Source organism: Camelina sativa, chromosome 14 (assembly GCF_030686135.1).
Source record: "Camelina sativa cultivar CO46 ecotype springtype chromosome 14, ASM3068613v1".
Taxonomy (NCBI): Eukaryota; Viridiplantae; Streptophyta; class Magnoliopsida; order Brassicales; family Brassicaceae; genus Camelina; species Camelina sativa.
Window position 1 is genome coordinate 16,402,111 of NC_141893.1, and position 25,314 is coordinate 16,427,424.

The window sequence follows — 25,314 nt, forward strand, 5'->3', positions numbered from 1 at the left end:
AATTCAAATATGATTGATAATGACTTCTAATTATGTGATCAAGAAGTTTTCGCCTCTTGCCCTCTTGTTTCCAAGTAGGTTGGCGGCGAAAAATTTCGGCGGTTTATAGAGAGTTTTATGAGAAAATCGGTACATAGCCAACTTGACCGAACAAAGAACCAACAAGATGTTTTTGGCAATTCCGATTTGGTTAAAGTGGTGTTTACACCAATAGAATGTGAAAAATACTTAACGCTCATCTTTTCTCCTCTCAACCAATCAAAATATTCTATCTAATATTTCATTTAAAAAATAATTCAAAATTAAATTAAAAAACATAACAAATTAAAGAAACAAATTATGTATACTTTTATTTAAGGAAAATTAAATATTGGTTTGGTTTAGATTTTACAATTAAACGAGGTTATATATTGGTTTGGGTTTGTAAATGAGAAATAGTGTTTAGATTTTACAATTAAAACAAAACTATACATTGGTTTGGGTTTACAAATGAGGTGGTTAGGGTTTAGATTTTACAATTCAAACGAAATTATATATCGGTTTAGGTTTACAAATGAGATGGTTAGAGTTTAGATTTTACAATTCAAACGAACTTATATGTCGGTTTGGATTTACAAATGAGATGGTTAGGGTTTAGATTTTACAATTAGAATGAAATTTATATGTTGGATTTATTTTTAATGTTGTTTTCCTTCTTTTTGTCAAAAATTTTTATGGTTGTTTTGAGTAACATATTTTTAAATCATGACAGATATCCTCAAAATATTTCTATCACGTTCTAAATTTTTGACTACCATGTTACATAAGTATCTTATGCCGGAAAATATTGATGGATTATTCTGCAATATGAGCTTATGGTCAAGAACAAGTGAACCGATTTTAATTACTTACATCAACACAAAGTGATGCCTAAATAATTTTATACTAGAATTGGACCCGTGCTAGAGCACGGGTTAACATTTATTTTATTTATTTTGTAATTTTTATTTAAAGTGTTATATATATATATATATATGATTGTTTTATTTGTTTTTAAAAACTTTTTTTTTGCTCAAACACTATGCCATGAAATCATATGTTGAATATAGCTTATGAAAATAACATCTATTTTATTAGATCTACTCTAGTAGATCTAGATTTTGATCCGCGGTACACTGCAGTTCAAGTTATTTGATAAAAATATTAATTTATGTTTGTTAATTTTATTTGATTTGTTTAGTTTTTAAAATTATATATTGTATTTTGATTGTTAATTATATGACTTAACCTACACTATACCGCATATTAATTGTTTTGTTACAGTATTAATTAATCAATTTAATTAGATACGTCTATTAATCTAATATTCATATTGTTAACAAAATAATGAGATGATATTTTATCCATATAGCACCAAATTAGTTACATTTTATGTTTCTATTAATATCTACTCAAACATGTCTAGCCATATAACCCGTCGTGTGATATTTTAATTCGTTGTACACTGCAGATTAAACTTCATAAAAATCTAAATGTATTTTTAAAATTTAAAATATTTTAATAAAGTTTCTTTTTTTTTTAGAAATTGAACTACTTATAATATTTGAACTTCTTATAAAGTTTAAATATTATTAATATCTTAAACAGTTATAAAAATTAAATGTTTTAATAATTAAAATTTGAATAATCTTTAAAGTTTTTAAAAAGTTCACAAAATAATGAGATGATATTTTACTCGTGTAGCACCGAATTAATGACATTTTAATTTTTTATTAATATCAGCTCAAACATGTCTTGCCATATAACTCGTCATGTGATATTTTAATTCGTATATATTATTAAAATTTAAAATGTTTGAATAATTTTATTATTTTAGAAATTGAAATACTTATAATATTTGAACTTCTTATAAAGTTTAAATATTATTCATATCTTAAAATTTTTATAAAAAGATAAATGTTTTAATAATTGAAATATTAATAATATTTAAAATTTTTAAAAAGTTACACATTTGAATTTTGAAAGTTATGAAAAGTTGAAATTCTTTAAAATAAAGAACCATAATAAAATGCATAAATTTTTTAATTTCAATGCCTGATAAATCAAGGTATTCGTATTCAGAATCATTTTGGTCTCTTTTTTATTAATATGACTTTGAATCTTTGCCTAGTTTTCTTAGGTGATATAGGGCATTTTGTATATATTTTGTATTCATCAGTTGAGCAATATATGTCTGTTTTAAAAAAATTAAATTACATCATATGCAGAAAAAATCATAAATTTTATTAACTAAATAAATTAGATAAAAAATTAAAATAATTTAAATATAGACCATAAAATAAATGTGAAAGAAGAATCACATATTTTTGTTTTAATTAGGTTGAGAGATTTTCTTATCTTTTAAATGTTACCTATAATTGATTTATATGTTACTATAATTAACTAAATTCATATTATCCTTACTTACCAAAAGTCAGACTAACTCGTATATTATGATACACCTATGTCACAATTTTATAACCAAAAAATCATAAATATACCTATTATATAGTCTACAAAAAAATATCGTGTACTTCCGTTTTATTATATAGGGGATAAATTCAAAGAGTTAAAATAAAGCAATTCACCTAAACTAAATACAAATATTAGATTTGTCTAAGTAAGCAGATGATATTAACCTAATTTTGTGATTTGTTTGTAAGTTTTCTTTATAAACCTAAATTATTAATAAATTTTGTGGTTATTTTTGGTAATCACATGATTGTGCTGGTAGTGTTTTTGGTTCAACTGTTTGCTCAGATGCCATCTTCAGGTTTATATATCCATCTTTGTATTCTTTTTGGTGTATAGTAATTTAAAATTAGTGAGAAGAAAAATAGTTATTTCTCCAATTTACCTTGTTGGTATATTTGGGTTAATAATTTTTTTTTGTCAACTATCCTTTTTAACATGTTTTTTTTGTGTCAACTTTCCTGTTTTAGCATCTATTTCATTGCGTGCTAAAGAAAAATATCTACTTTATTGTCGGTTTGACCCTTAAAAAAAATTCTTCTTCACGGTTTTCAAGAAGACACATATTAAAACTGGAGAGCATTTTTAAGGCCAGTTGAAACAAAATTTGCAACTACAATACAACCTCTTTAAAATTAATAATGTTGAAACCAAAATATTTTATTAATTTCTAGTAATTTATTGAGAGATTAATTTATTGATAATTACTTTACAAAGAGATTTGCTTAACTTCAAATTTCTTTTTTTAAAAAAATTTCTATTTAAATAAGCTTTTTCTTTATAATCAAATATTTTTCAAGAACCAATTATAAGTAGGAAAACAATTATAATATTTAAAGAACAAAACCAAAAAAAAATTGGATATAAGAATAATTTAGAAATGAATTTTAACAAGAATTAATATAAATTCAAAAAATATTAGAGTTACATGTCATTAAATTTTTTTCTAAATAAAATTTCGTAGATAATATATATATATATATATATATATATATATATAATTTATATAATTTTAGTTCATGATTCGATGGGTCATATATTTGTATATAATTTTCAAAAAAACATCATATTATTATTTCATCAAATTGTATTAAATATTACATTATATTAACCATTGTTCTAAAATATGCTATATGCTAGACGGCCTTTTTAATATACAACACCATATACTCGCATAGGATATAGATGTATATACGGCTATTTATGCGAAACTATACGATAGATACATTTTTATATGTAGACATAAAATTTGTTAAGATATACATACAGAATTTAAAAAATTAAAACAAAAATATAAACGTTATGATCAATATTACACATGAATACCACAATATTTAAAGTTTTCACTTTTACAAAATATATTTAAAATTCTGAATAACTAATAAGTATGAAAATGATGAAAAATTTCATTCATAGTAAATTTATTTAAGCAAAAATAATAATTTCTTAAATTGTTTTTTTCTTCATAATATTAACAAATGATAGAGTTTTTGTTTCTGAGTTTTCGAAAAACGTCGTATATGCAGAATTTACTATATGTACGTTGTATACAACCCACCATATATATGGAGTATATAATTCTACAGTATTGAACCACATAACTATATTACAATATAGTTTCCCACCGTACAACGTATAATTATATATATATATATATACTAGATTAGGACCGTGCTTGAGAGCACGGTTTGAAATTTCATTTATTTATATTATAGTTTTTATATAAAATATAATTTATGTGATTGTTTGTAGAAGTTGTTGTGAATAAAAGTTAAGAACTATGTTGAAATTTAGGATCCGAGTTAAAAGTGATTGTTTTTAAAAGTTGTTGTGAATAATACTAAATTTTGAAATTTTGTTGCCTATATGGTTAGTTAAATATTCAGTGGAGATTTTATTTTATTTTTTTGGAATATCTTTTCTAAGAAGATTTCAAATCGAGATTTAACTAATGGTTACAACCTATATAACCTATAACCTATCAAATAATTAATCTTATAACTCATATTATATTATATAGTTTACACAAAAAAGGTTGTCTACTTTATTATATAGGGGATATATATATGACCATGTACCAAAACATTTATTAATTTGTTTAAGTTTTACTGTATATGATAATGTATTTGATCCGATGCTCCTCTTTTTTTATATTAGCAACACATATAGTTAACTGACTTATTCGAATAGTTGACTATAATTATATATATATATACATATATATATATATATATATACATTGTTTATATAGGAATTAGAATGTTAAATTATTTTTTTACTTTTTTTCTTACACCCATTATATAAGAAAATCTTTATAAATTTATAATTTTGCAATTATGATTTTTAATTAATTGAGAAAGAGATTTGTTTTAATAGTTTGCCCAAAAACAAAGAGATGGGTTTTAATTAGCACAAATTTTAGAAAACTAAGAGTTAAACCAATTTGATCTAAATAAAATTAATGTTTTGGATGTTACAAATTTTCCGTTTTGGACTAGAAAAAGTAAATATGATAATAAATAATAAAGACTAATTATGTATAATTAATACCTAAATTCAAATTGATATCTGTACAATACTCAAAAATTGCATATATAAAAAACTGTACAAAACTGTTATTTTCTCTTCCATAATAGTCTTCCATTTTGAATTTCTCAAATTTCTAAACCTTTCTCTACACATCTCATAATCTCTAAAAGTTAAAATCATTTTTACAGTAATAATGGGCTAATTAATAATTTCTAGATTATAACGATATAATAATCTAAAAAGTTTGATTATGTTATGGTAATTTGGCTAATTATTAAAAATTTGTTCAAACGAGTCAATTATGACATAGTAAGTTTAAGATTACATTAATTTATTATGATATATAAAAAATAAAAAAAATGATAAAAATACGAGAAAAGGAGAGGGACTAGTTTGTCAATAAAATCCACCCCACTTGCTAATTGAAGATCATTGTCGACGTGTGAATGAGCTGGCAAAGAATATTATAATAACCTTTTACGGGTCAAAAATTAAAAAAAAAAACGTGGAAAAATATATATTACGAAAACTCGCCTCTTAAAGACCAAAAAGTATTATCCAAATTTGTCTCGATCCTTCCGTGTTTTTTTCATTACCGTAGTGATTACTGTACGAACAAAGATTCTTCATCATCCAATCCAACAACAAACAAAGGTACCCATTTCTCCTCCGATTTCTTCTCTGTTTTTTTTTTTCTTTTTTCTTTTCCCCGATTTCGTACCAGTAGCTGCGTTGACTTCGATTTGGGAACTAGTTTTTGAGAATTTAGGGTTTGGGTTTATCTGGGTATTTTACAGATTAGTGATTTGATTCGTTTTTGTAATCTTTTTGATTGTAAAGTTTCGATCTTTTTTTTTTTTTTTTTGAACTGTATGTTCTGTTTTTCATAAGCTTCTATGGATATAATAAAGCTTATGTCTTTGTTGGTTTTGGTTGGAGAATTTTGATTGTTTTATGGGGTAATTGTGTATTGTTTCAATGTAAATGTGAAAATATCTGAGATTTCGAATTGTGTAATATTGAAAAATTGTTGTGAAATACAATTGTGTTTTTTTTTTTTTTTTTTTGTGTGTGTTTTCATATAGAGCAATGTAAGATGGGTTTGTTCCTCTATGGTCTTATAAAAATTATGCAGAAGCTTAGAGGCATTGATGGAACAACCGCGTGACAAGACTTCTCAAGAACAAGCCCGTGAATCTCTCATCGAAATCTCTTACACTTCTCCTGAGGAAGAGGAGTATATAATAACGTCCTCAGATGTGAAACCTGTCATCAGTAGTACTACCACAAACGGAGCCACAAAAGGAGGAAGCACCGATGATGCGGACAAGCTTAGAGCTGAGCTGATTTCCATTTCTTATGACGAGTCACCTTCACCGGATGTGGATGTAGCTGTTTCGCCGACCCTACCCAACGGTTTCTGTCGTGGATAGGATTCAAAATGTACAGCTCAGAGTCTTACTTGTTATGCATAAGACTTTGGTTTGGTCTAAAATTAGACCATTGTTTTACCTTTTACGTTTCTCCTGAACTATATGTTGCAAAATCAATGGAAGTTGTCTTTTTTATGTGTGCTTCTCTTTAGACCTGTGGTCTTATATAAGTTAAAGCTCTCATCTTTGCATGATCTTTTAAACCAAATTAGTATCACACAGATACAAGCTATAAGAAACATTGACAAGTGAAAGGTTGAAACTTTAACATGGCTGCTATTGTTTTGCTTTGTTTTTTATGACATTTGGTGAAGATAAAAAAAAAAAAAAAAAAAAAAAAAAAAAAAAAAAAAAAAAGCGAAGAAACCCTCTAGTGAGCAGCATCTTCGTCTTCGCAGAACTTGGTGTATTCCTTTGGACCCATCAAGGTTTCTAACTCCGCAGGGTTGCTTGGTTTCACCTTTATCATCCAACCTTCTTCATAAGGGCTTGTGTTGATCTACGCAGAATGATAAAATCGACTAATCAGTTTGATCCGTGCGCCACACCACCACTAGAGTTATTTATTCAGATGGTAGAAACTTACCAAACCAGGTGACTCTGTGAGCTTTGTGTTAACCTCAACGACTTCACCAGAGATTGGGGATAGTATCTCACTAGTGGCCTTAACACTCTCAACAGCTCCAAAGTTTTTTTCTTTGCTCACTGAACTGTTTTTTTCTGGCAGCTCCGCAAACACAACTTCTCCTAAATGTCCCTGCACATCATCAACAGACACTACTAAAACTGATCTAAACTAGTCTCTGAGCTAAACTGATCTAAACTACATAGCTTTGAAGTTTATGTTTTTGTTACCTGGGCATGATCAGTGATACCAATTGTAGCGACTGAGCCTTCATGTTTTACCCACTCATGTGAATTTGCATACTTAAGTCCTTCCAACACTTTAACCCAAACACCCAGTAAATAATTTAATTCAGACAGAATCCTAAAACAAAACCAATGCAAACACACAGGTTGTGCAAGAACAGGACGTTGTTTTGTTTTTTACCTGAGGAGAAGCATCTGGAGATGGAGAAACCTGGAGAGAGATGAGATTTGGAGACAGTAGAAGAGAGCTTGAGAGCATTTGCTGTAGAGGAAGCCCACATTCTCAATGCCATTTTCTTTCCTGGTTTGTTTGTTTTACTCCTTTTTTTTTCGAAGTTGTCTCAAAGGGAAAGTGGGGAAAAATGTAAAGAGAGAACTTAATTGCTTTTATTCACGTTTGTGTTCTATCTTTAGATGTATGGCAGAAAACGAAAGCCTCATCCTTAATGAATGTTGTTGTCGAAAAAAGTGTGAACCGTCCAAACCTTCTCCACGACTGAGAAGCTTTCGAATTTATATTAACTTTCTCTTGTATCAAATACTAATATTGGAAACTTTGCCCTATTGGTCGTAAAAATATATATTTTTAGAATGAACAGAGGAAACTAAAAACTCAAACGGGCTTATTGTTTCGGTCCAAAAGGCCAATAAACATGAAAAGCCTTACGAGAAGGATCAAGACAAATTACTTGAGGCTTACGGTACCTTATGATCATAATAATGTCGGCTGCAAAATTGAAATATTCAATCACTAACTAATCCCACATCGGGGACTTTTGAGGATCTCATCAGGTATATTAGAAGCATGATCTATTGCATTGGTTACCAATTGGCTTTGTGGTAGTCATGAATCTTCCTTTGTTATCATAATCCTCGACCCAATAGGGCTCGTTCAAATTTCAAAAGGATAAATATATGATCCTAGATATGAACATGAGCCAAAGCCATGTTCCATCTGCAAGGAGAATAACATGAGGCAAAGCCAATTGTTTTTTTTTTTTTTTTTTCAAGATGTTAAACAAATTTTGAATTGTGTGCTATTTTCTTGTAGTAATTGGTGAATTTCGTTGTTTTGTTTCGTTAGGGATCAATGATCAGAGTGTTCATAAGTTTAATATGATTGGAATGTAAAAAATTGGTAAAAGGGAAATGTTAAGACATGTGTTCCATTATGTTCTTACTCTTAATTAATTTAAATGATTACTCTTTGGCATATAGTTCCATAATACTGATTATATAAACTAGTTGTTGTATTTTTAATTTTCAAAGAACATGTCATGATGGATCAGCTAAATGCTTAATATATGCTTTGTGAATATTTTACAACCAAAACTGATCAGGTGACTAAATTCCACCCAAAATTTTAGGTGGAAAATGTTTCATCAATCTATATATCTACTGAAGAATCTCAGCAAAATCTTTACCGGGTCAGGAATTCAGACCCGATTCACAACATATACGCCTAGACATGTTACGGTTATCCACAGCAATGTGACAAACGCGGTGCACCAGGTGTTGGAAGCAATGCACGCACCGGTCTACTTTGAGACATATGATATAATGGGAAATATGAACCATTTCCCGCGGGAAGTGGTGGAGTCGATACAGCGGAACAAAGTGTGTTTAAATGGTCGACTCAAGACCTCCTTGTGTGCTGGTGAAAGAGAGGAGCTTGACCTTTTTGCATCTCTTGTCAACTGCTTCAATCTGAACGGTCAGCCGAGTCGCCACCAGAACGTTGACATTGTGGTAATCAGAGAAAGCACAGAAGGCGAATATGCAGGGCGTGAGCATGAAGTTGTTCCCGGTGTCATAGAGAACTTTCAGGTGACAATGACAAAGTTTTGGTCGGATCGTATCGCAAAGTATGCTTTTGAATATGCTCGACTGAGCAAGAGGTAAAAAGTTACAGCAGTTCACAACAAGGGAAAACTAGCTGATGCATTCTTCTTGAAATCTTGTCAAGAAGTTGCTAAAATGTATCCAAACATCACCTACGGCGAAATTTCTGTTAATAAATGCTGTTTGCAACTTGTAGAAAAACCAGAGCGGTTCGACATCATTGTAACTCCGAATCTCTATGGGAATCTAATTATACACATTGCTGCTGGTGTTGCTGGAGGAGGCAGTGGTGAGATTATGCCTGGAGGAAGTTTTGGTGCTGAGTATGCAATCTTTGAGCAAGTTGGATAAGTGGGAAACCATAAAAATCCGGTGGCATTACTGTTCTCTTCGGTTATGATGTTGAGACATCTCCAGCTCCCTTTATTTGCAGACCGGCTTAAAACCGCCATGATACGTGTTGCCACTGAAGGAAAGTGTGGAAACAGTGATACTAGCACACAGGAGATTGTTGATGCTGTAATTGCAAACATGGATTGAATTCAAAACATGAGTTTGTAACCATATTCTTTTCCAAAGTAAATCGAATGGGTTTTTGAAATGTAGTTTGACTCGCTATAGCCTAACTGTATGATGTTCGTCATCAAAGAACGCTGTTTGGATCAGGCGTAAGCTAAATGGTTTGCCTTGCTCAGAAACAAACTGTCCGCTGTTTTTTGTTCTAAAATAACTACGGGAATAGGTGGTCATTAATTTGGACTGTTCATATCATTTTTTTGATTGTTTTTGACAAAAAAAAACTCAGGAGGCTGACTAAAAATGAGTTAATGTAGTAAAAGAGAGCTCTTCTAACCATTTGTCAAAGTCCTATATACTCGCATTTGTTTCCACTATTCTTTTGCCGATCTAATCTGTCTGTTCTTATATTGCAGCTTTTCCAGCTCCTTTGGGCATTTTCTTTGACGCAGCTGAAAAATATTAATATGGGTTTTGTCTTTAGAGATTAAAAGGTTCGATTCTACAAAAGAGAAAGTATTAACAAAAAGTATAATTGGAAAGAGAGAAAAAAGGTACATACCATCTTCGACGTCCTTGTGCTGGTAGTAGTGAGGAGCTAACTCAATCAACCATTCTGGTTTCAACTCTGTTACCTGCATTTTCAGAGTTACGAGAGTTTTTTAGCATACCAACAAACCAATGAATGAAACCAAAGAAGTAAGACCGAAACAGAGATTCAATTATGAGTTGAAAAAACCTTGCATGATCAAACATATCACGTACCTGTCGCATATATTCCTTGGAAGTCAGCACTAGTTCATGATATACAACCCATCTCGGCAATACCTACAATGCACATTGCGAAGAACACAGTAATATTTTATGCTTTACGATTCTACCAATAATAAGATATTCTGGTTTATGTAGAGTGAGAATTAATTTACCTGAGCTAAGCCTGAATTAGGATGTATGTGCACTGTCTGGGGATGCTTCACAGTTCGATATGATCCATTCTTCTGCAGCTTTGCAGTGTGCGGAAAAAAACCTGATTAAAAGTAAGAAGTTCATCAGCAGAGGCATAATTGTAAACATTTTATTAATTTTAACCAAATAGAATGTGAATGTGAAGGAGAGTAGGGAATTTACCGGCGACGATAGATTTCCTAACTGAATCCAACTCATTCAGGTTTGAGCTGATTTCTATTTCTACCCTTTCGAGAAGTCCCTCCAATTGATCACGGATATCTCTGGCTCTTTTCATGCTTCGGACCTGAACAAATGTTTGACCCAAAACAAATGTCAAAATGGACTCACATCTGGATAGCCAAAACAAAAATTTTAAGGACTCACATCTGATCCGATAAACATAAAGAGACAACTTGATACCTGAATGTAGTTCTCGTAGCACCACTGAGTAGAGTAGTTTGTTTCCTTCCAGGAACTGTAAACCTAAAGAGAAAAATGAAGACGATAAACATACAGAGAATAGCACTGTAAACTAGTGAAAGTGAGCGGACAATAAGGAATGCAGAGGGTTCAAACCTTCAGCAACGCGATATGGTCACCGACATTCCCTGTGTGGAAGTTCATTCTTGCATTGTCAGCGTGAACCTGTTTGTCCTTAGGACGGTAGAAGATAGAGCCACCAATTGACAACATAGCAGCAATTGATATTATCTCATCGGAGCACTTATACTTGTCAGAAACAACGATCATCTTTGACAACATTGGATCAAGTGGAAACTCTGCCATCCTTCTACCAGCTTTAGTCAATTCGCCGAGCTTATTTAGAGCACCCAGAGCAAAGAGCAGTTCTAAAGCCTTCACAAGTGCTTCAGCAGGTGGAGGATCCATAAAATCAAAGTTTATGAGATCATGAATTCCAAGACTCTTCAAAGCAAGTACCACACTAGCAAGATTTGTCCTCTGTACTTCTGGCACCGTGTTTTCCTCTAAGTCGTTGTTGTAGTTAAATGCTGTGTACAGACGGTAGCACTTCCCTGCGCTTGTTCTTCCAGCTCGACCAGCTCGTTGAGTTGCAGAAGCCTTAGAGATGGGAGTTATAAGCAATGACTCCATTCCGGTTCTTGGGTTATATGATTTCATCTTGCTAAAGCCTGGATCAACAACATACTTTATACCATCAATGGTCAATGATGTTTCAGCGATATTTGTTGCCAGAACTACTTTCCGTGCCCCTTCTGGAGTTGGCTCAAATATTTTTGCTTGGAGTTCACTTGGAAGGTTCGCGTAAATCGGGCATATAATCAATTCGCGAATCTTTGTACCCAAACCTCTTATCCTGTGCTTCAGGATCTCTTCTGCAGTTTCAATTTCCTCTTGACCAGTGAAGAAGACCAATATATCTCCAAGTGGCTCCCTCACATGAATTGTAAGAATAGTAACTATTGCTGCGTCCATGTAATCAGCTTCAGGTGCACTTGTATAGTTGATTTCAACTGGATACCTTCTTCCTGGGAAACTAAAAATCGGGGCTGTATCAAAATAATCAGAAAATTTTTCTGCATCCATTGTTGCACTAGATATCAACAACTTCAAATCAGGTCGAAACCGTGCTATATCCTGTCATATATAAGAAAAGTCAATCAGAATGTATCGAAGAATTTCACCCAAATTACACGAGTAAGAAGAGACATTGTAAAAGAAAGTTCACTTGCCTTGACTAATCCAAACAGTATATCGGTTGACAAGGTCCTTTCATGCGCCTCATCCACAATAACGACACTGAAATGTTTCGCAATCAGTAGGTAAAAACGTTCAGCTGTCCAACAGTAATAATAAAAAATGTGCATAGTATTTCTTACCTGTAGCTGGCCAGATCTGGTTCGCCAAGCAGCTCACGCAGAAGCATACCATCAGTCATATACTTCAGAACTGTTTTGTCAGAAGTACAATCCTCGAATCGAATAGAATAGCCAACCTGTGAAAAGCACCAACCAAAGGTTAGATTCTGAGAGTGTACCGAAAATTGTGAAACAATCAACCACCAGTAGCAAAAAGTGAAGAGAAGCCAACATACCTCATGCCCGAGTTTGACACCCATCTCTTGTGCCACACGGGCAGCAACACTCATAGCTGCAACTCTTCGGGGCTGTGTACAACCAACCTGATATATAATAGAAAAGCATTATGGTACTTTATTTGATATATACTTTTGAAGCCATTCAGCCACAAAGTCCATGAACAATGGCTTTCTTCCTAAATGGAAGTACACCTTTAATAAAATCAGTTTTGAAGAAGGAAAACTTCACAGGAAAATAAGAAACGGCTAAGTTTGTTCTCAATAACATACCAATTTGTAAGTGACTTCTACACCAACCTATCCTATTTGAAGTAAATATGTGTGTTTTAACTATATGCTGCAAGTTGGGGTAAGTAGTAGGTTGTACCTTTCCACGTTTTGTGTAACCAGCTTCATGGAGATATTGTGGTATCTGTGTAGTCTTTCCCGAACCAGTGTCCCCCACAATGACAAGAACCTAATATATTCAAAAAAGTTGAAAAAGGTGTCATTCTAATAACATGTAGCACAGAAAACCATGTAACTAAAAAGGAAAAAATTATGCACAATTTCACAATCAACACTTCAATCTACATATTCATATGCAAATAACACTAAAGTGTTTCCTTCTCTATTAATCTTGTATTAGTTACACATACTTATCGCTGAAATATACTGTTTCGATAGCGATTGGTAAAGTAAGCTTCTCATCTGTTATTAGATGGTTTCTAAAATGGCATGAGAGTTTGAATTACCTGATGCTCTTCCACAGCCTTAAGCAGCTGTTCACGATAGGCATAAATTGGCAGACTTCTTCTGACTTCCTGATTCAGAAATAAACAGATGCAAGAATATGTCAGGGATAAGGGATAAGTTATAGATTTTGCTATGCATATTAATACAAAGACACATACAATCTGAACTTATTCCGAATTACATGCTAAAAAGAAGATCTGGTGGTTGAGTTTGATCAAATAGAGTTAATGGAGAATAAACCAGAAAAGGATAGCACCTGAAGTTCCTCTAAAGCTGTTTTCTCTGCCAAATCTTGAGATTTTTGTTTTGCATCCATATCATCTTCATACTGCATGAAAGATACAAGCAGTCAGCTACAACTCGACATATCACAGGAGGTATCTTCAGATTTAATATATCATAGGCAGTACATTTTCACCAGCCATCACAGATTCCTTTATGAAATTTATTTGGTCCTCAAACACAAACCTGCATAATAAAATAAAAACATTTAGAGTCCCCAGATCATGGGCCTAATCCATAAGAATGTAAGAGTTATAGCAAGGACGATTTCTCAAACGAGATAAACAAATTCCAAAGCAGTAGGATAAGAATAAAAGACATATATGCAACAGATCTTACTGATAATCGTCTGAGGCTTTCTTATTCTTTGCACCAAATTTTAATGTTGCTTTCCCTGCATAAACAAAGTCACTTAAATCAGTGGGAAGTAAAAAAAAAAAAAAAAAGACTGGTAAGCATAAATAGAGATAAAACAGGAATTACCAATCTGATGGTCCTCCCAAGCTTCTTGCTCTGCAAATGGATTCATTTTTTCCGTTGAATCCAGGTCCCTGGACGAAAACTATTATATAGAACACCCCAAAGAGTTTCGCAAAATAATAAACATAGATACTGCAAGTGCAAGCAAATAAGAATGCGTTGGATCACAAGCAAAGAGCTCCTTGTAAACTCACTTGTATCGCTGTACAGCAACAGAAAACCTTTTTTCTTGATCAACACCTCCATCTTGATCATAAGCATCTGGAATTCTATACTGAACTCGGAAGTAGCAGTAAAGGGTTTGTGTTAGATATATAGAAATTAAAAAGAACCAGGAGGGAGTCGAGTCCAGCAAGATGAAAACGCTACCTCCTCGACATCATCTTCATCTTGTGTTCTTTTCTTCACGAGGTCATACAGCTCTTTCTTGTATCTATCAGAGAAAAAAGATCAACCCAAGCTCAATCAACTATAACCAAACATACCTTCTTAAATATGAATACAATCCATATAAATTTTATATTGCAAACAAATAAAATAAAAAATGTACTAGAATAAAATTCCAACAAGAAATGATTTTTTATCCAAAGAATGCCAACAAACCACCTCGATGCAACAAATTGATAAGATTGATAAGATAAGTGAATTCAAAATTTGATCCATATGTATTTCTATACAGTAGATAATTTGAGTAAAGGTCTGATATATATCTGATATTTGCTAAACAAACAATTTCAGATTACCTAAACTCACGAAGCTCTGTTTCTGTGAGCTTTTCACCTCCAAAAAGATATTGTTCATCCTCTATCTCATCCCTATGAAGAAAAGAAGGAAACAGGAGCAATCAATCAAAGAGAAGAGATCAATTAAGATAAAGATAAGTGCAAAAATATATATGTCGTGTACCTTAGTTCATCCAATTTCTTCTGTTCTCTCTTCTTCAAGTATTCTTGTCTCGAGACTTTCCTGCATCAGACCCAACAAAAGATGATCAATAACATGAATATCACAATATAGCCTCCAAAAAGATAAATTCTACAAGTAAGAACACCGTCAGGGTAATTCACAAGGAGATGATTGACAGAGTCAAGAATTGTTAACTGAGAATCAAGTTCGCAACTTCATATAGTATTTCAACAATAAGATTGAATGTACGACACCCAAGTACATTCTTCACTATTGTTCTTGTCGAACATCTAGGTAACTTTACTTAATTGCCTTCTATCTCTGTCAGAAAGCAACCATCACAAGCACCTAAAGAAGGAAAAGTCCATTACCTTAGGGAATTTAAATCATCCTTCTCCAAAGCATTAGCTCTTCGAACAGCCTCTTCTGTTTTGTAACAAAAATAAAATCCAAAATGAGAGTACAAAAAGAAATACTTATGACTAGATAACAATGTATCATAGACATATTATGTTCATGCGTGAATTATAACAGATTGTACCTTGCTCTTTCTTCGACAGCTTTTGCTCTGTTAGCTGGTCAGTAAAGAAACGAAAAGAACATGTCACTGACTTTCACATGTACAATACATCGATAAGTAAACCATGTTGAACTATATACTTCTCATTTGGCTAAGGAAAGTTTTCTAGCATAAAAAAAATTGAATAAAATATGAATATGTATGTTTTTCTTTAACTCATCTTTCCTACTCAAACAAAGCTAGATATGCCTGTTATAAATGACAAGCAAACTCATTCATTAATAAATCATACATAATTGCCGACAATACTTAGCCCCTGGTTGGCTACAAAAACAGGACCTATTCAGAGCACAAAACAGGAAAAACATACCAAGGATCAGATCGAGGCATACCTTCCGTGTCCGTGCAGTATCACGATCTCTTAAATGCTGCTCCAGTTCTTCTCTCTCCTTTTGGTCACGCACTCTTTCCTCTTCTGACTGTGCCGAGTGGACAAGTACGATGAATATTAGAAAAGCATGGATGTATCCACATATATTTATAAAGCATCTCCTAGTTATTCGATTTCCACAACAAAACCCAAGGACCCAGAAAATAGTTGAAATGCCTAAGAGGATCAAAATATACCTCAGAACCATCATCCTCGTCTTCAGAAACCTTTCTTCTAACGTGTCTACTGTCCTCTCTGACGGCCACCTACATCATTGTTCACACAGTTTTATCAGATGAGATGCCACGCTATATCTTACCATTAAGAAAGAAAGAAACTGGAATCTGTCAATGAGGAAAAGAAGTTATACCTCGCCATCGCTTTCATCTGACTGCCCACTTTTCTTTCTAAACCTTTTCTTGCCCTTATCTGACTTTCTAGATTCAGAAGCTGAAGATCTTTTCTCCACAACGACTTCTTCTTCATCATCATCAGCATCTAAAAGAGCATATGTTTGTTGCTTCCTCACTAGCATTGCAGCCTCTGCTTCATGTTGTTGGTAGAGCTAATATAGAGAAAGAAAAAAAAAATTACGAAAACCAGGCTAAAAACTACATACTTCTCACAGAAACAGAAACTAAATAGCATCTAATTCCGAAAAGCTTTCAAAACAGAAGACAAAAGAGCAATAAACTTTACAGCAACTCATTGGGAAACTCACATTCACACCAGTATTTTTACGGGGAACTCTAGCAAAAATTTCTTCCGCAAAGGAACGAGTTTCACCAGAAGAAGAAAACCCGTAATCCACCAACTCTCCCACAAGTTCAGTAGGTGATTTTGTTTTTTTAGCTGCACGAAAGAAAGATAATAACACAACTTGTAAGCTTTTAGAACAGTAGTATCAAAAAAGTTCTTTCATAAGCTCCATGACCCCAAAATCGAAAACATCAAATTACCCATTGCAATGAGATAGTTAACAACAGCTGTTTGAGAATAGCCAAGTAGCACCATCAGCTTATCTGAAACCCAGGTCTTCAAATCATTGCTCGCCATTCTCACTGAATTGGAACAACAAAAACAACATCACCAATTTCAAAAACGTTTTATCAACATACCAATCTAATTAGTGTAACTATCGAAGCACAAGAGCATCGATTACAAAAATTCATCTCGCAGTTTGAATTCTATTAGCTAGCAATCGGCCGTATGCAGTGTGTAATCAAACATAAACTATCCTAATCATCGAACGAACGGAACAAGTTACAAACCCTAGATTTCGGAAACTAAGGTTCAGGTGTCTCGAAGCTTACGGAGTGAGAAGAATTAGGGAGTGAGGATCTCTGTTTTCTAAGTTACTGGTAGGAGCTTGAGTGTATACAGCAGAATCTATCGAGATGACTTCACCGGCGACGGCTGGAAGAAAGAATAAGCGGTGGTGAGAGTCTCCGACGTCGATGGAGGTTGTTAAAAATCAAGTTGGTTTTTTTTTTGCTTATGGAGATTTCAATTAAAAAGCGTGTGGTTTTTTCACATATGAAGAAACCTTCGTTGAGCATCATATAAAAATCACGTTGTTTTTCTTATGCAGACGCCAACAGTATAACGTTTTTCCGAATGGTTAAATAAATAACATCACGCTATTTAACTCATATAGAAGAGAACTGCTTGTTGTTTTTCATCGTTTTTAAAAATTAAACGGGCCTTCTTCTTCTCCTCCTATCGGGCCTTGTATTGTAATGAACAGACATAAGAATGTCGCGTGTACACCACGCGATCTGTGAAGGAGGACAAAGACTTTTCAGAGCAAGCATTTGAGGTGATTCCTGGCTTGGTCGCGGATTTCTCGATTTGGAAACTTCTCGATCACCTCTGATCCAAAAGAGGATATGAGAGCTCTTCTTGCAGTCTCCAAGTCGATCCCACGAGCTTGGAAATAGAAGAGTTGGTCTTCTTCAAGATCGCTGATTGCAGCTCCGTGCGAGCACTTGACATCGTCTGCAATGATCTGAAGGTTCGGTTTTATGTTCACCGTGGCTCGTGGTTTCAATAGGAGGCTCCGCGTTAGTTGTCCCGCGTTGGTCTGTTGCGCGAATCTGCCATATTACAACAAAGAATTTAAAACTGCTGCTTAACAAACCAAAGCAAAAACAGGATAATCATAATCAAACCATCGAAATGAGACACAGAGAAAGAGAGAGAGAGAGAGAGAGATTACTTGTTAACTCGGACATTGCCATCGAAAACAGCTTGACCAGAGGAATGAGCAACGATACACTTATGGAGCTGTCGCGAAGTGCCTCGGGGATGGTCTAAGACAATTCTGCTATGGAGATCTAGAGTCTGCTCATTGACACACATATGAAACGTGGTTAACTCCGTGAGCGTATCCGGCCCAAGCTGCTGCACATGAAGATTGTGCCTCCCTAATTTCCCGCCAGTACTCACTTCCACAAGCTCATACTCACTCTCTGCCTCCTACAGAGGTCAATCACATGAACAATTCACTCTCCTAAACAATTAAGTATAAAACGTTTCCAATTGTCGTACTCAAGTCATACAAAAACATCCAAAAACTTTGACTAAGCTATATAACCTCTAAACCCGAATAAGAAGAGAACACAAAAACAAAACTCACATGAGGCTGAAACGATCCTCCTCAACAGTTCAATCATAAAGATTACAACTTTTTGCCAACTTCAGCGGCAACTAAACTAAACTAAGTTACTCTCCTCAAACCTGAAACTAAACTAAACTATTTAATCTTCCTCAAAAATTCAATCATAAAGATTACAACTTCAGCAGCAACAAAACTAAACTAAGCAGCTCTCCTGAAACATTCAGAAAAAAAGATTACTACTCTCATACTCATCGACACCACAAGAGAATAACAAAACCAACCTCAAGTAAACTAAACTAATGATTCTCCTTAAGAATACTACTAATACAAAAACTAAAAACTAAGCCAATTCGTTACTAGAGAAAGACAAGAAGAGCTTAAACCTGTCGAACAAAAGTCCACTTGATATGAGCAGAACCCATGGACTCTTTCTGCAAATACGAATGCTTCACTTTCCCATTCTTCTGAACAACAACTTCCAAAACAGGATTCGTCCAATAAAACCCTTGTTCCTCTTTCCCCACAAACTCCTCAACTATACCAATCTCTCCTCCTTCCTCCACCATCACAAAAACCCTAGGATTCGATACCGGCAACCGTTTAGATTCCCGGTCACCGGTTTCACCACAAGAGTACCTCAGATAAATCGGATTCACCACTTTACATCCTTCAGGAACATAAATCACAGTCAAATCCGGCGCTCCCATGCCGTTAATAGACCAGAACAAATCACCAGAATCGAAATTCCCAACGAATTCAGAAACCCGGTTCGTTAACTCATCCGGTAGAGCAGCGAAGCTCCCGAAGTAAACACCATCGGGCAAATCCGATGGACCAATCGTCAAATTCGACACGAACCCATCGATAATCACGGCGCTTGGGAACTGGGTTTCACTCAGATCATCCAAAAATTGAGAATTTCGTTGATGGGTCGAGGAGACGACGGGTTCGATTTGGGAGTATCGGATGAACGATGTATCGGTGAATCTGAAAGGTTCGTCTTTTTTCGACGGCCATGGTGTTGATAAAAGAGTCTCAGCGGAAGATTCTCGGATTCTTTGGAGAGGTAATGAAGAAGAAGAAGAAGCAGTGAGAGAGTCTTCGAGTGATTCAGCTAGTTGGAGTACAAAAGGGTCGGAGAAGGAAGCTTGAGCTCGGATTGAAACACTTGTAGGAGTTGTTCTTCTGTTTGATTTCAATTTTGGTTTACAAGATAGATTTGGTATCAGTGATAAGCGACCGAGAACTGTGGCAGCCGCCATTAATGATGGATTCGTCCCTCTCTGTCTCTCTCTCTCTCTCTCTTCGCTTTTGCAGCGATCTGTTTCTTCTCTCTCCCTTTCTTTTTTTTTTTTTTTTTTTTGGGTTATTTTCCTCTTTTGTTTTTGTAATCTTGTTTATATTTAGGGATGATCGGCCCAATTGTATTATATATTTCCTTAATTAAAACAAGGTTTTTTTGAAGGTTTGGTATTGCCAAGAATATGAAGCACATGTTCTTTATTTCAGAAGTCTACAAAAGATCAAACCTGAACAAAAGTAAAAGTAATGGTTAGGTTAGGTTTTAGCGGTTTAGACCGATGTCTAACTCTCAACTTCTTCTCTTGGTGTTGAACTGGTGCTGTTGTTTACAACATCGGGGTCTGTTTCCTGAGGATGAGATTTATGGAGTTAATTAACCGGAATTTGCAAGTTAACTATGTTCGGTTGTTTTCCCGACTTTTGTAAATCTATATCGCACTGCAGTTTTAATAATACTTTAGTGACAAAACTTTTGTTATTGCCAAATTAATATTTTAAAAATCTTTTTATATAAAACTTGATGTTAAAATTACTCACTAACAAAATCTTGACACATGTCAAATATATTGATTAGATGTTGACATGTGTCAAAAAAAATTAATTAACAGCTAATTATATTTACAAAATTTTACATTTTTCTATTTAAAAATAATTATTTTCTAAATCAAAAAGGAAAATTAACAAAATCAATATATTTTCGATTGTATGCTAATTATATTATATGTGTGTTCTCAATAAAATTTGACATGTGTAAGCAAAAACTTAATTCATCAATCATGTATATTAATCAATAAATAACGAATAACAAAGTTAAAAATAGTAAAATAAGTTATTTAATAATTTTAGTCGGATATAAATTGTATTTTTCGTTGTAATATAAAATTTTATTGTAAATAAGTACACAAAATCTTGAAAGAATAATGAACTATAATAAAAAAAATTCAATACATGATGTGTATTGGTATCGTTTTACATGTTTTATTTTAAAAATTGAATGCATGTAGTAATATGAGAAACTTGAAGAAAAAAAAAGAAAAAAAATGAGTTTGTAGGAATGAATTTTTGGTTAATAGATGAAAATTGACAAAAGTATTACTTATGAAATTATGACATATAGATGAATAAAATTTAGGATATTTTTGGATTTTCAAAAGTTTTGTGGATGTTAACTGATTTTTTATGGTTAAATTTGAAATACTAACCAATATGCATATTATCTCATATGATGCTCATATTATTTTTTGTTATTAAAATTTTAACTCTAATACATGAAGAAGTGAATTATGGTTTTACGATGATATAAATAGTTAAATGTGATTACTAAACTGAATGTCTAACGATGAAATTTATTTTACTATAATTTTTTTTAAATATTAATATGTATCATTTTAAAAAAATCATTTAAGAATATTAGTAAATTTTTAAATGTTTTATTATATAATTTCAACACATGTATTTTTGTAATGCATATGTCAAAACATAAGATAACTCGAAATAAATTATAATTTATAGAAATGAATCTTCAGCTATTTGATGAGAATGTTTCAGTTTTTTTTTTTTGCGAATTATATTTTGTTAATTTTTATTTTTATTCTCAATTCTTACTAAGATATAGTTTGATATGATATATTAATTGTGTTTGATATAAAATATTTAATTCTATGCATTAATATGAAATGTATAATTAAACTTAAAATATGGTTTATTATGATGGTATAGATATTTAAATGGTACTCCCTGTCCTATAAAAGTTTTTAGGTAAAAGCACAAAGATTAATAAACAATAAATATTATGTCATTTATAAAATTTCAACCAATAGAAAAATATACTGCATAGTTCAAATAGTAATAAATTGTTATATTAATAAATATTATATATAGAAATTTGAGAAAAAATTATAAAATAGAGCAAAAAAAGTCTTAAAATTCGTATATAATGGAACTGAGAGAGTGTTAAAATGAAATATGAGAGGTTCATATTCAATATTAAAATTTTACAAGATAAAATCTAAAAACATGTATATTACTACTTAATTATTTCTAATAATTTTAAAAAAATTTTACCCGCGTAATAACGCGGGTCTTATCTTATCTAGTAACTTTATAAATGTTGATGTATTTTCTTGAAAACCCTCCATTTCTCTTTTTATATATAGAATAATTCTGGTTTTTAAAATAAAATCTTATGCTTGCATCAAAATATTGGGTTCAGTTTTTCATCTTTTTGTGTCATTTTAGATGTCCATTAGGTGAAGAAACTAATTTTACATATAAGAAGAATTAATGTGAAATCACTAATAAAGGCTAAAAGCAAACTACTTGGTGTTTTGTCATGTCGAAAAGGTTAAAAACTCGGATAGAAGAAATAATTTAACACTTTTTAAGGTTTTAGTTAATGGAGATTTATTTGATGACATAGACAAAAAAATTGCTTAACAATGAAAAGTTACTTACTAAATAGAAAGATTCCAAGTCACATTTTTATTCACCAAACAATTGCTCATTTGGTTGACGCAGGTGGCTATGGATGCATGTTTGTTTTTAATCACTGAAACAACGTTTAAAAATGTTAAGACGCAGGTTGTAGTGTTTGCTGCAGCGTCATGATGCATGTACCTACGGTAAGAAAACGAATAATTATACATGCGTCTGCCGCAGCCGCAAGTATCAAGCCCAATATAGAAAGGGAAAAAAAACAGTTTCTAAGTGTTTGTCTCATGCATTCTTTGGTAAGAAACACATCTACGTAATGAAAACTAAGTATGTTAATATAGACAAGAATTAACGAATTCTAACCTTGTTAAACTAACAAAGAAAGTTCTTGACTTTACAATACACTTTCAGACAAGTAACCTTCAAAAAAAAACCTTTCGGTCTGTAATATTTTTAAATGTGAAAAAATAGATGTCAGTATTACTATTTTAAAATCTGTAACACTACGTTATGTAAGTTTGTGTTAATACTTTTAACCAACCTTTAAACCTTTCTTTTATTTCTTCTGCTATACATATCCTATAATATAATCTCTACCAAATGGTCCAAACTTACATTTTTTCCCTTCTTCCTCTACTACAGTTCAGCATCATTAACTTACATCTTTTATCTTTAATTTTGTCGCTCTGTTTTCCTTGGATTCTGACACCGTATACTCTGTTTTTATTACTGTTCCTCTAAGAAACACAACAATAGGACTTAGGGTTTCGTTCTGTGGAATCTATCAATAATACGATGGTGGGATCATCTTTACCACCTGGTTTCAGATTTCATCCAGCAGATGAAGAGCTTGTGGGTTATTACCTGCACAGAAGAAACGAAGGGCTTGAGATCGAGCTCGAAATGATTCCAAATGGATTTATACAAGTTTGATCCATGGGAACTTTCACGTATGTTGCTTCTTGAAAATCTTTGACCGGAGAAAACAAAAATACATTTTTTTCCAGTCTCCCATAATACTATATAAAAGATCAATGTTTTGTTTTGTTACAGAGAAATCCTTCTTGCCGAATCGAGATATGGAATGGTTTTTCTTCTGGCATCGCGACAGAAAATACCAGAGCAACTAAATCTGAAACAACTCACCGGAGGTTTCAGATGAGCCATTGAGCAACTATATTGAGAGTTCTTGTCAAGCAAGTGACCTAGAAAAGGGTTCTTGTTATGCAAGTTACACACGCTGGTCTTCTACTGATTGCATGCATATCCGTGAATTATCTTTTCTGGTTTAACTAATTAAATCCAAACTCTGAGAAAGTCCCATTCAGTAATCAATGTCATTGTGTCTCAAACAATTCAGTATTACTTTCTTGCAAGGAAATTCACAATCTCAAATAGAAGAAGATTCCGGTTTCCAAATATTTGCATCGCCTGAATTCGATTATCCACCAGAGTTCTTCGCAGCTGATTTAAATTTCGATTGGGAATTGGAAAATCCGTTCATGTTCGATTATCATTCAGAAGCTCATATGAACAATGAAGTCATGAACTATCACATTCTTCGGTAAAGAAAAAACATTATATAGTTCACTAGACTGAATCTCAAAACCAAACACTCCCATGGATCAAGATTTAACTATAATCCTGTTTATAGAATATATAGATTTGTTTTTGTGTGTATACACAGATAAAATATATAGTTGCATATTATAAAATTTACAAGATTCTCTTCACCTTCAACTAGTAGTTATAAACACACTTTTCGTAGACTTTTAGGTCTAATAAGTATGTATAACCAATGTTGTACAATTACATAAATGAAAATGAATTATTGGATACTTTTATTGGATGTTGTTGCGATTGGTTTTGTAATTTAATACAAAGAAGCAATATAGGGGTTACAAAAGACCAATACATCATCAAGACTAACCTTATTCTCATCTCCAAAGATAGATTCTTTCCCATCTTTCCTCTTAGCATATGACAAACCCAATCTTGATTTAGCCATCCTCAAATCGCCAACCCCTGCGTTCGTATCCGGACCCGCAAATCCGCCCATCACGGGAGCTAAAGGCGGTCCTATAAGAAGCCCATCAGCTCCAAATTGAGGCCTTCCGCGTGCATAATCAAATAGAGCTGCTCCACTTCCTCCAATCTTTGGAAGGACGATTGGGTCATCACAATCGTCGAGCCAATAGAAGAGGAAAGCATCAAATGTATCGTAATAATCGTCAGTACTTTTATAACCTTCTGGGCTAAATCCACCAAACTTGAAAGACTTGTCTTTAGCGTAAGCTATGATAACACATGGACCTTTGAAGTCACAACGTTCATGGAACTTCGTTGCACTAAACCCATCAATACTTGCCTTGTAGCAACATTTTAGTTCTCTTCCTAGTAAAAAAAAAAAAAAAATTGTTATATAGCTTGAAGAGTTATAGATAAGACATACTTCTTCAGATGGATACTATGAGTCTTAGTAGTCAAAATCAAGGAGATATATACATACACTAAATGAATTGTTTGCACGCATAGAACTCAAACTCAGATCTCAAAAAAGACTTAAGGCATATGAATTTTTGTGTTTTGAGAGTTTACCCTTTAAGAAGGTTTTGTTTACCAACGAAAGAGAGAAAGGAATCTGGACGTCGTCGTGGTAGGCTGGTTGTTGCGGCAGCCGGATATTGTCTGTTTTCTTGTCGGAGTTCCAACCGAATAGACCGTTGTAAGGACTTATTCTCTTCGAGGTCTTGAAGGTTACGGTATGAATTGTGTTTGAGATGGCATACGAAGCCATTTTTCTTGCAAATAACGGCCACACAACAAAACCCACAAGAAAAAAAAACTAGGCAAAGCATTTAAATAAGGGTATTGTGGTTTTTAAGAACTTGTGGTTGTCAG

General features: G+C 32.9%; 6 protein-coding genes and 1 pseudogene across 7 annotated transcripts; 3 read left to right on the forward strand and 4 right to left on the reverse strand.

Moving 5' to 3' along the window:
• The first annotated feature begins 5,531 nt into the window (after nt 1-5,531).
• On the forward strand, nt 5,532-6,587 carry LOC104741845 (uncharacterized). Its single transcript, XM_019235295.2, has 2 exons — nt 5,532-5,673; nt 6,155-6,587. Exon 2 carries the CDS (start codon nt 6,171-6,173, stop codon nt 6,450-6,452), a length of 282 nt encoding a protein of 93 aa, XP_019090840.1. The 5' UTR covers nt 5,532-5,673; nt 6,155-6,170; the 3' UTR covers nt 6,453-6,587.
• A 34-nt stretch (nt 6,588-6,621) lies between these two features.
• LOC104741846 (glycine cleavage system H protein 3, mitochondrial) lies at nt 6,622-7,809 on the reverse strand. The gene is made up of 4 exons (XM_010462768.3): nt 7,504-7,809; nt 7,308-7,396; nt 7,039-7,209; nt 6,622-6,951 (listed from the first exon to the last, which is right to left on the reverse strand). Exons 1-4 carry the CDS (start codon nt 7,613-7,615, stop codon nt 6,823-6,825), a joined length of 501 nt encoding a protein of 166 aa, XP_010461070.2. The 5' UTR covers nt 7,616-7,809; the 3' UTR covers nt 6,622-6,822.
• A 796-nt stretch (nt 7,810-8,605) lies between these two features.
• On the forward strand, nt 8,606-9,704 carry LOC104741849 (putative isocitrate dehydrogenase [NAD] subunit-like 4). The gene is given in 1 exon segment (XM_010462771.2): nt 8,606-9,704. A coding segment is annotated over 1 exon segment (1,008 nt). The 5' UTR covers nt 8,606-8,696.
• LOC104741848 (pre-mRNA-splicing factor ATP-dependent RNA helicase DEAH1) lies at nt 9,181-17,681 on the reverse strand. 2 transcript variants are annotated; one of them, XR_015580415.1, is made up of 29 exons: nt 17,372-17,681; nt 17,018-17,119; nt 16,780-16,910; nt 16,429-16,623; nt 16,256-16,324; nt 16,021-16,107; nt 15,650-15,683; nt 15,480-15,534; nt 15,109-15,168; nt 14,946-15,017; nt 14,572-14,635; nt 14,397-14,476; nt 14,206-14,273; nt 14,062-14,116; nt 13,851-13,908; nt 13,697-13,768; nt 13,440-13,508; nt 13,073-13,162; nt 12,703-12,789; nt 12,488-12,603; nt 12,341-12,407; nt 11,205-12,245; nt 11,049-11,111; nt 10,809-10,932; nt 10,607-10,707; nt 10,446-10,508; nt 10,243-10,315; nt 10,018-10,132; nt 9,181-9,681 (listed from the first exon to the last, which is right to left on the reverse strand). XR_015580415.1 is itself a non-coding variant. In XM_087485318.1 (28 exons), the coding sequence occupies exons 2-28, from the start codon at nt 17,112-17,114 to the stop codon at nt 10,086-10,088; spliced, it is 3,138 nt and encodes a 1,045-aa protein (XP_087341444.1). In that variant the 5' UTR covers nt 17,115-17,119; nt 17,372-17,681; the 3' UTR covers nt 9,715-10,085. The 2 variants fall into 2 exon arrangements, 1 of the variants encoding a protein (XP_087341444.1); XM_087485318.1 differs by lacking the exon at nt 9,181-9,681 and having other exon boundaries at nt 9,715-10,132.
• Nucleotides 17,622-20,193, reverse strand: LOC104741847 (protein ABCI7, chloroplastic). The gene is made up of 3 exons (XM_010462769.3): nt 19,062-20,193; nt 18,277-18,536; nt 17,622-18,154 (listed from the first exon to the last, which is right to left on the reverse strand). The coding sequence occupies exons 1-3, from the start codon at nt 19,938-19,940 to the stop codon at nt 17,860-17,862; spliced, it is 1,434 nt and encodes a 477-aa protein (XP_010461071.2). The 5' UTR covers nt 19,941-20,193; the 3' UTR covers nt 17,622-17,859.
• A 2,935-nt stretch (nt 20,194-23,128) lies between these two features.
• LOC147928307 (uncharacterized) lies at nt 23,129-23,981 on the forward strand (annotated as a pseudogene).
• Nucleotides 23,982-24,231: 250 nt separating this feature from the next.
• Nucleotides 24,232-25,304, reverse strand: LOC104741850 (uncharacterized). The gene is made up of 2 exons (XM_010462772.3): nt 25,012-25,304; nt 24,232-24,807 (listed from the first exon to the last, which is right to left on the reverse strand). The coding sequence occupies exons 1-2, from the start codon at nt 25,208-25,210 to the stop codon at nt 24,287-24,289; spliced, it is 720 nt and encodes a 239-aa protein (XP_010461074.1). The 5' UTR covers nt 25,211-25,304; the 3' UTR covers nt 24,232-24,286.
• Nucleotides 25,305-25,314: the final 10 nt, after the last annotated feature.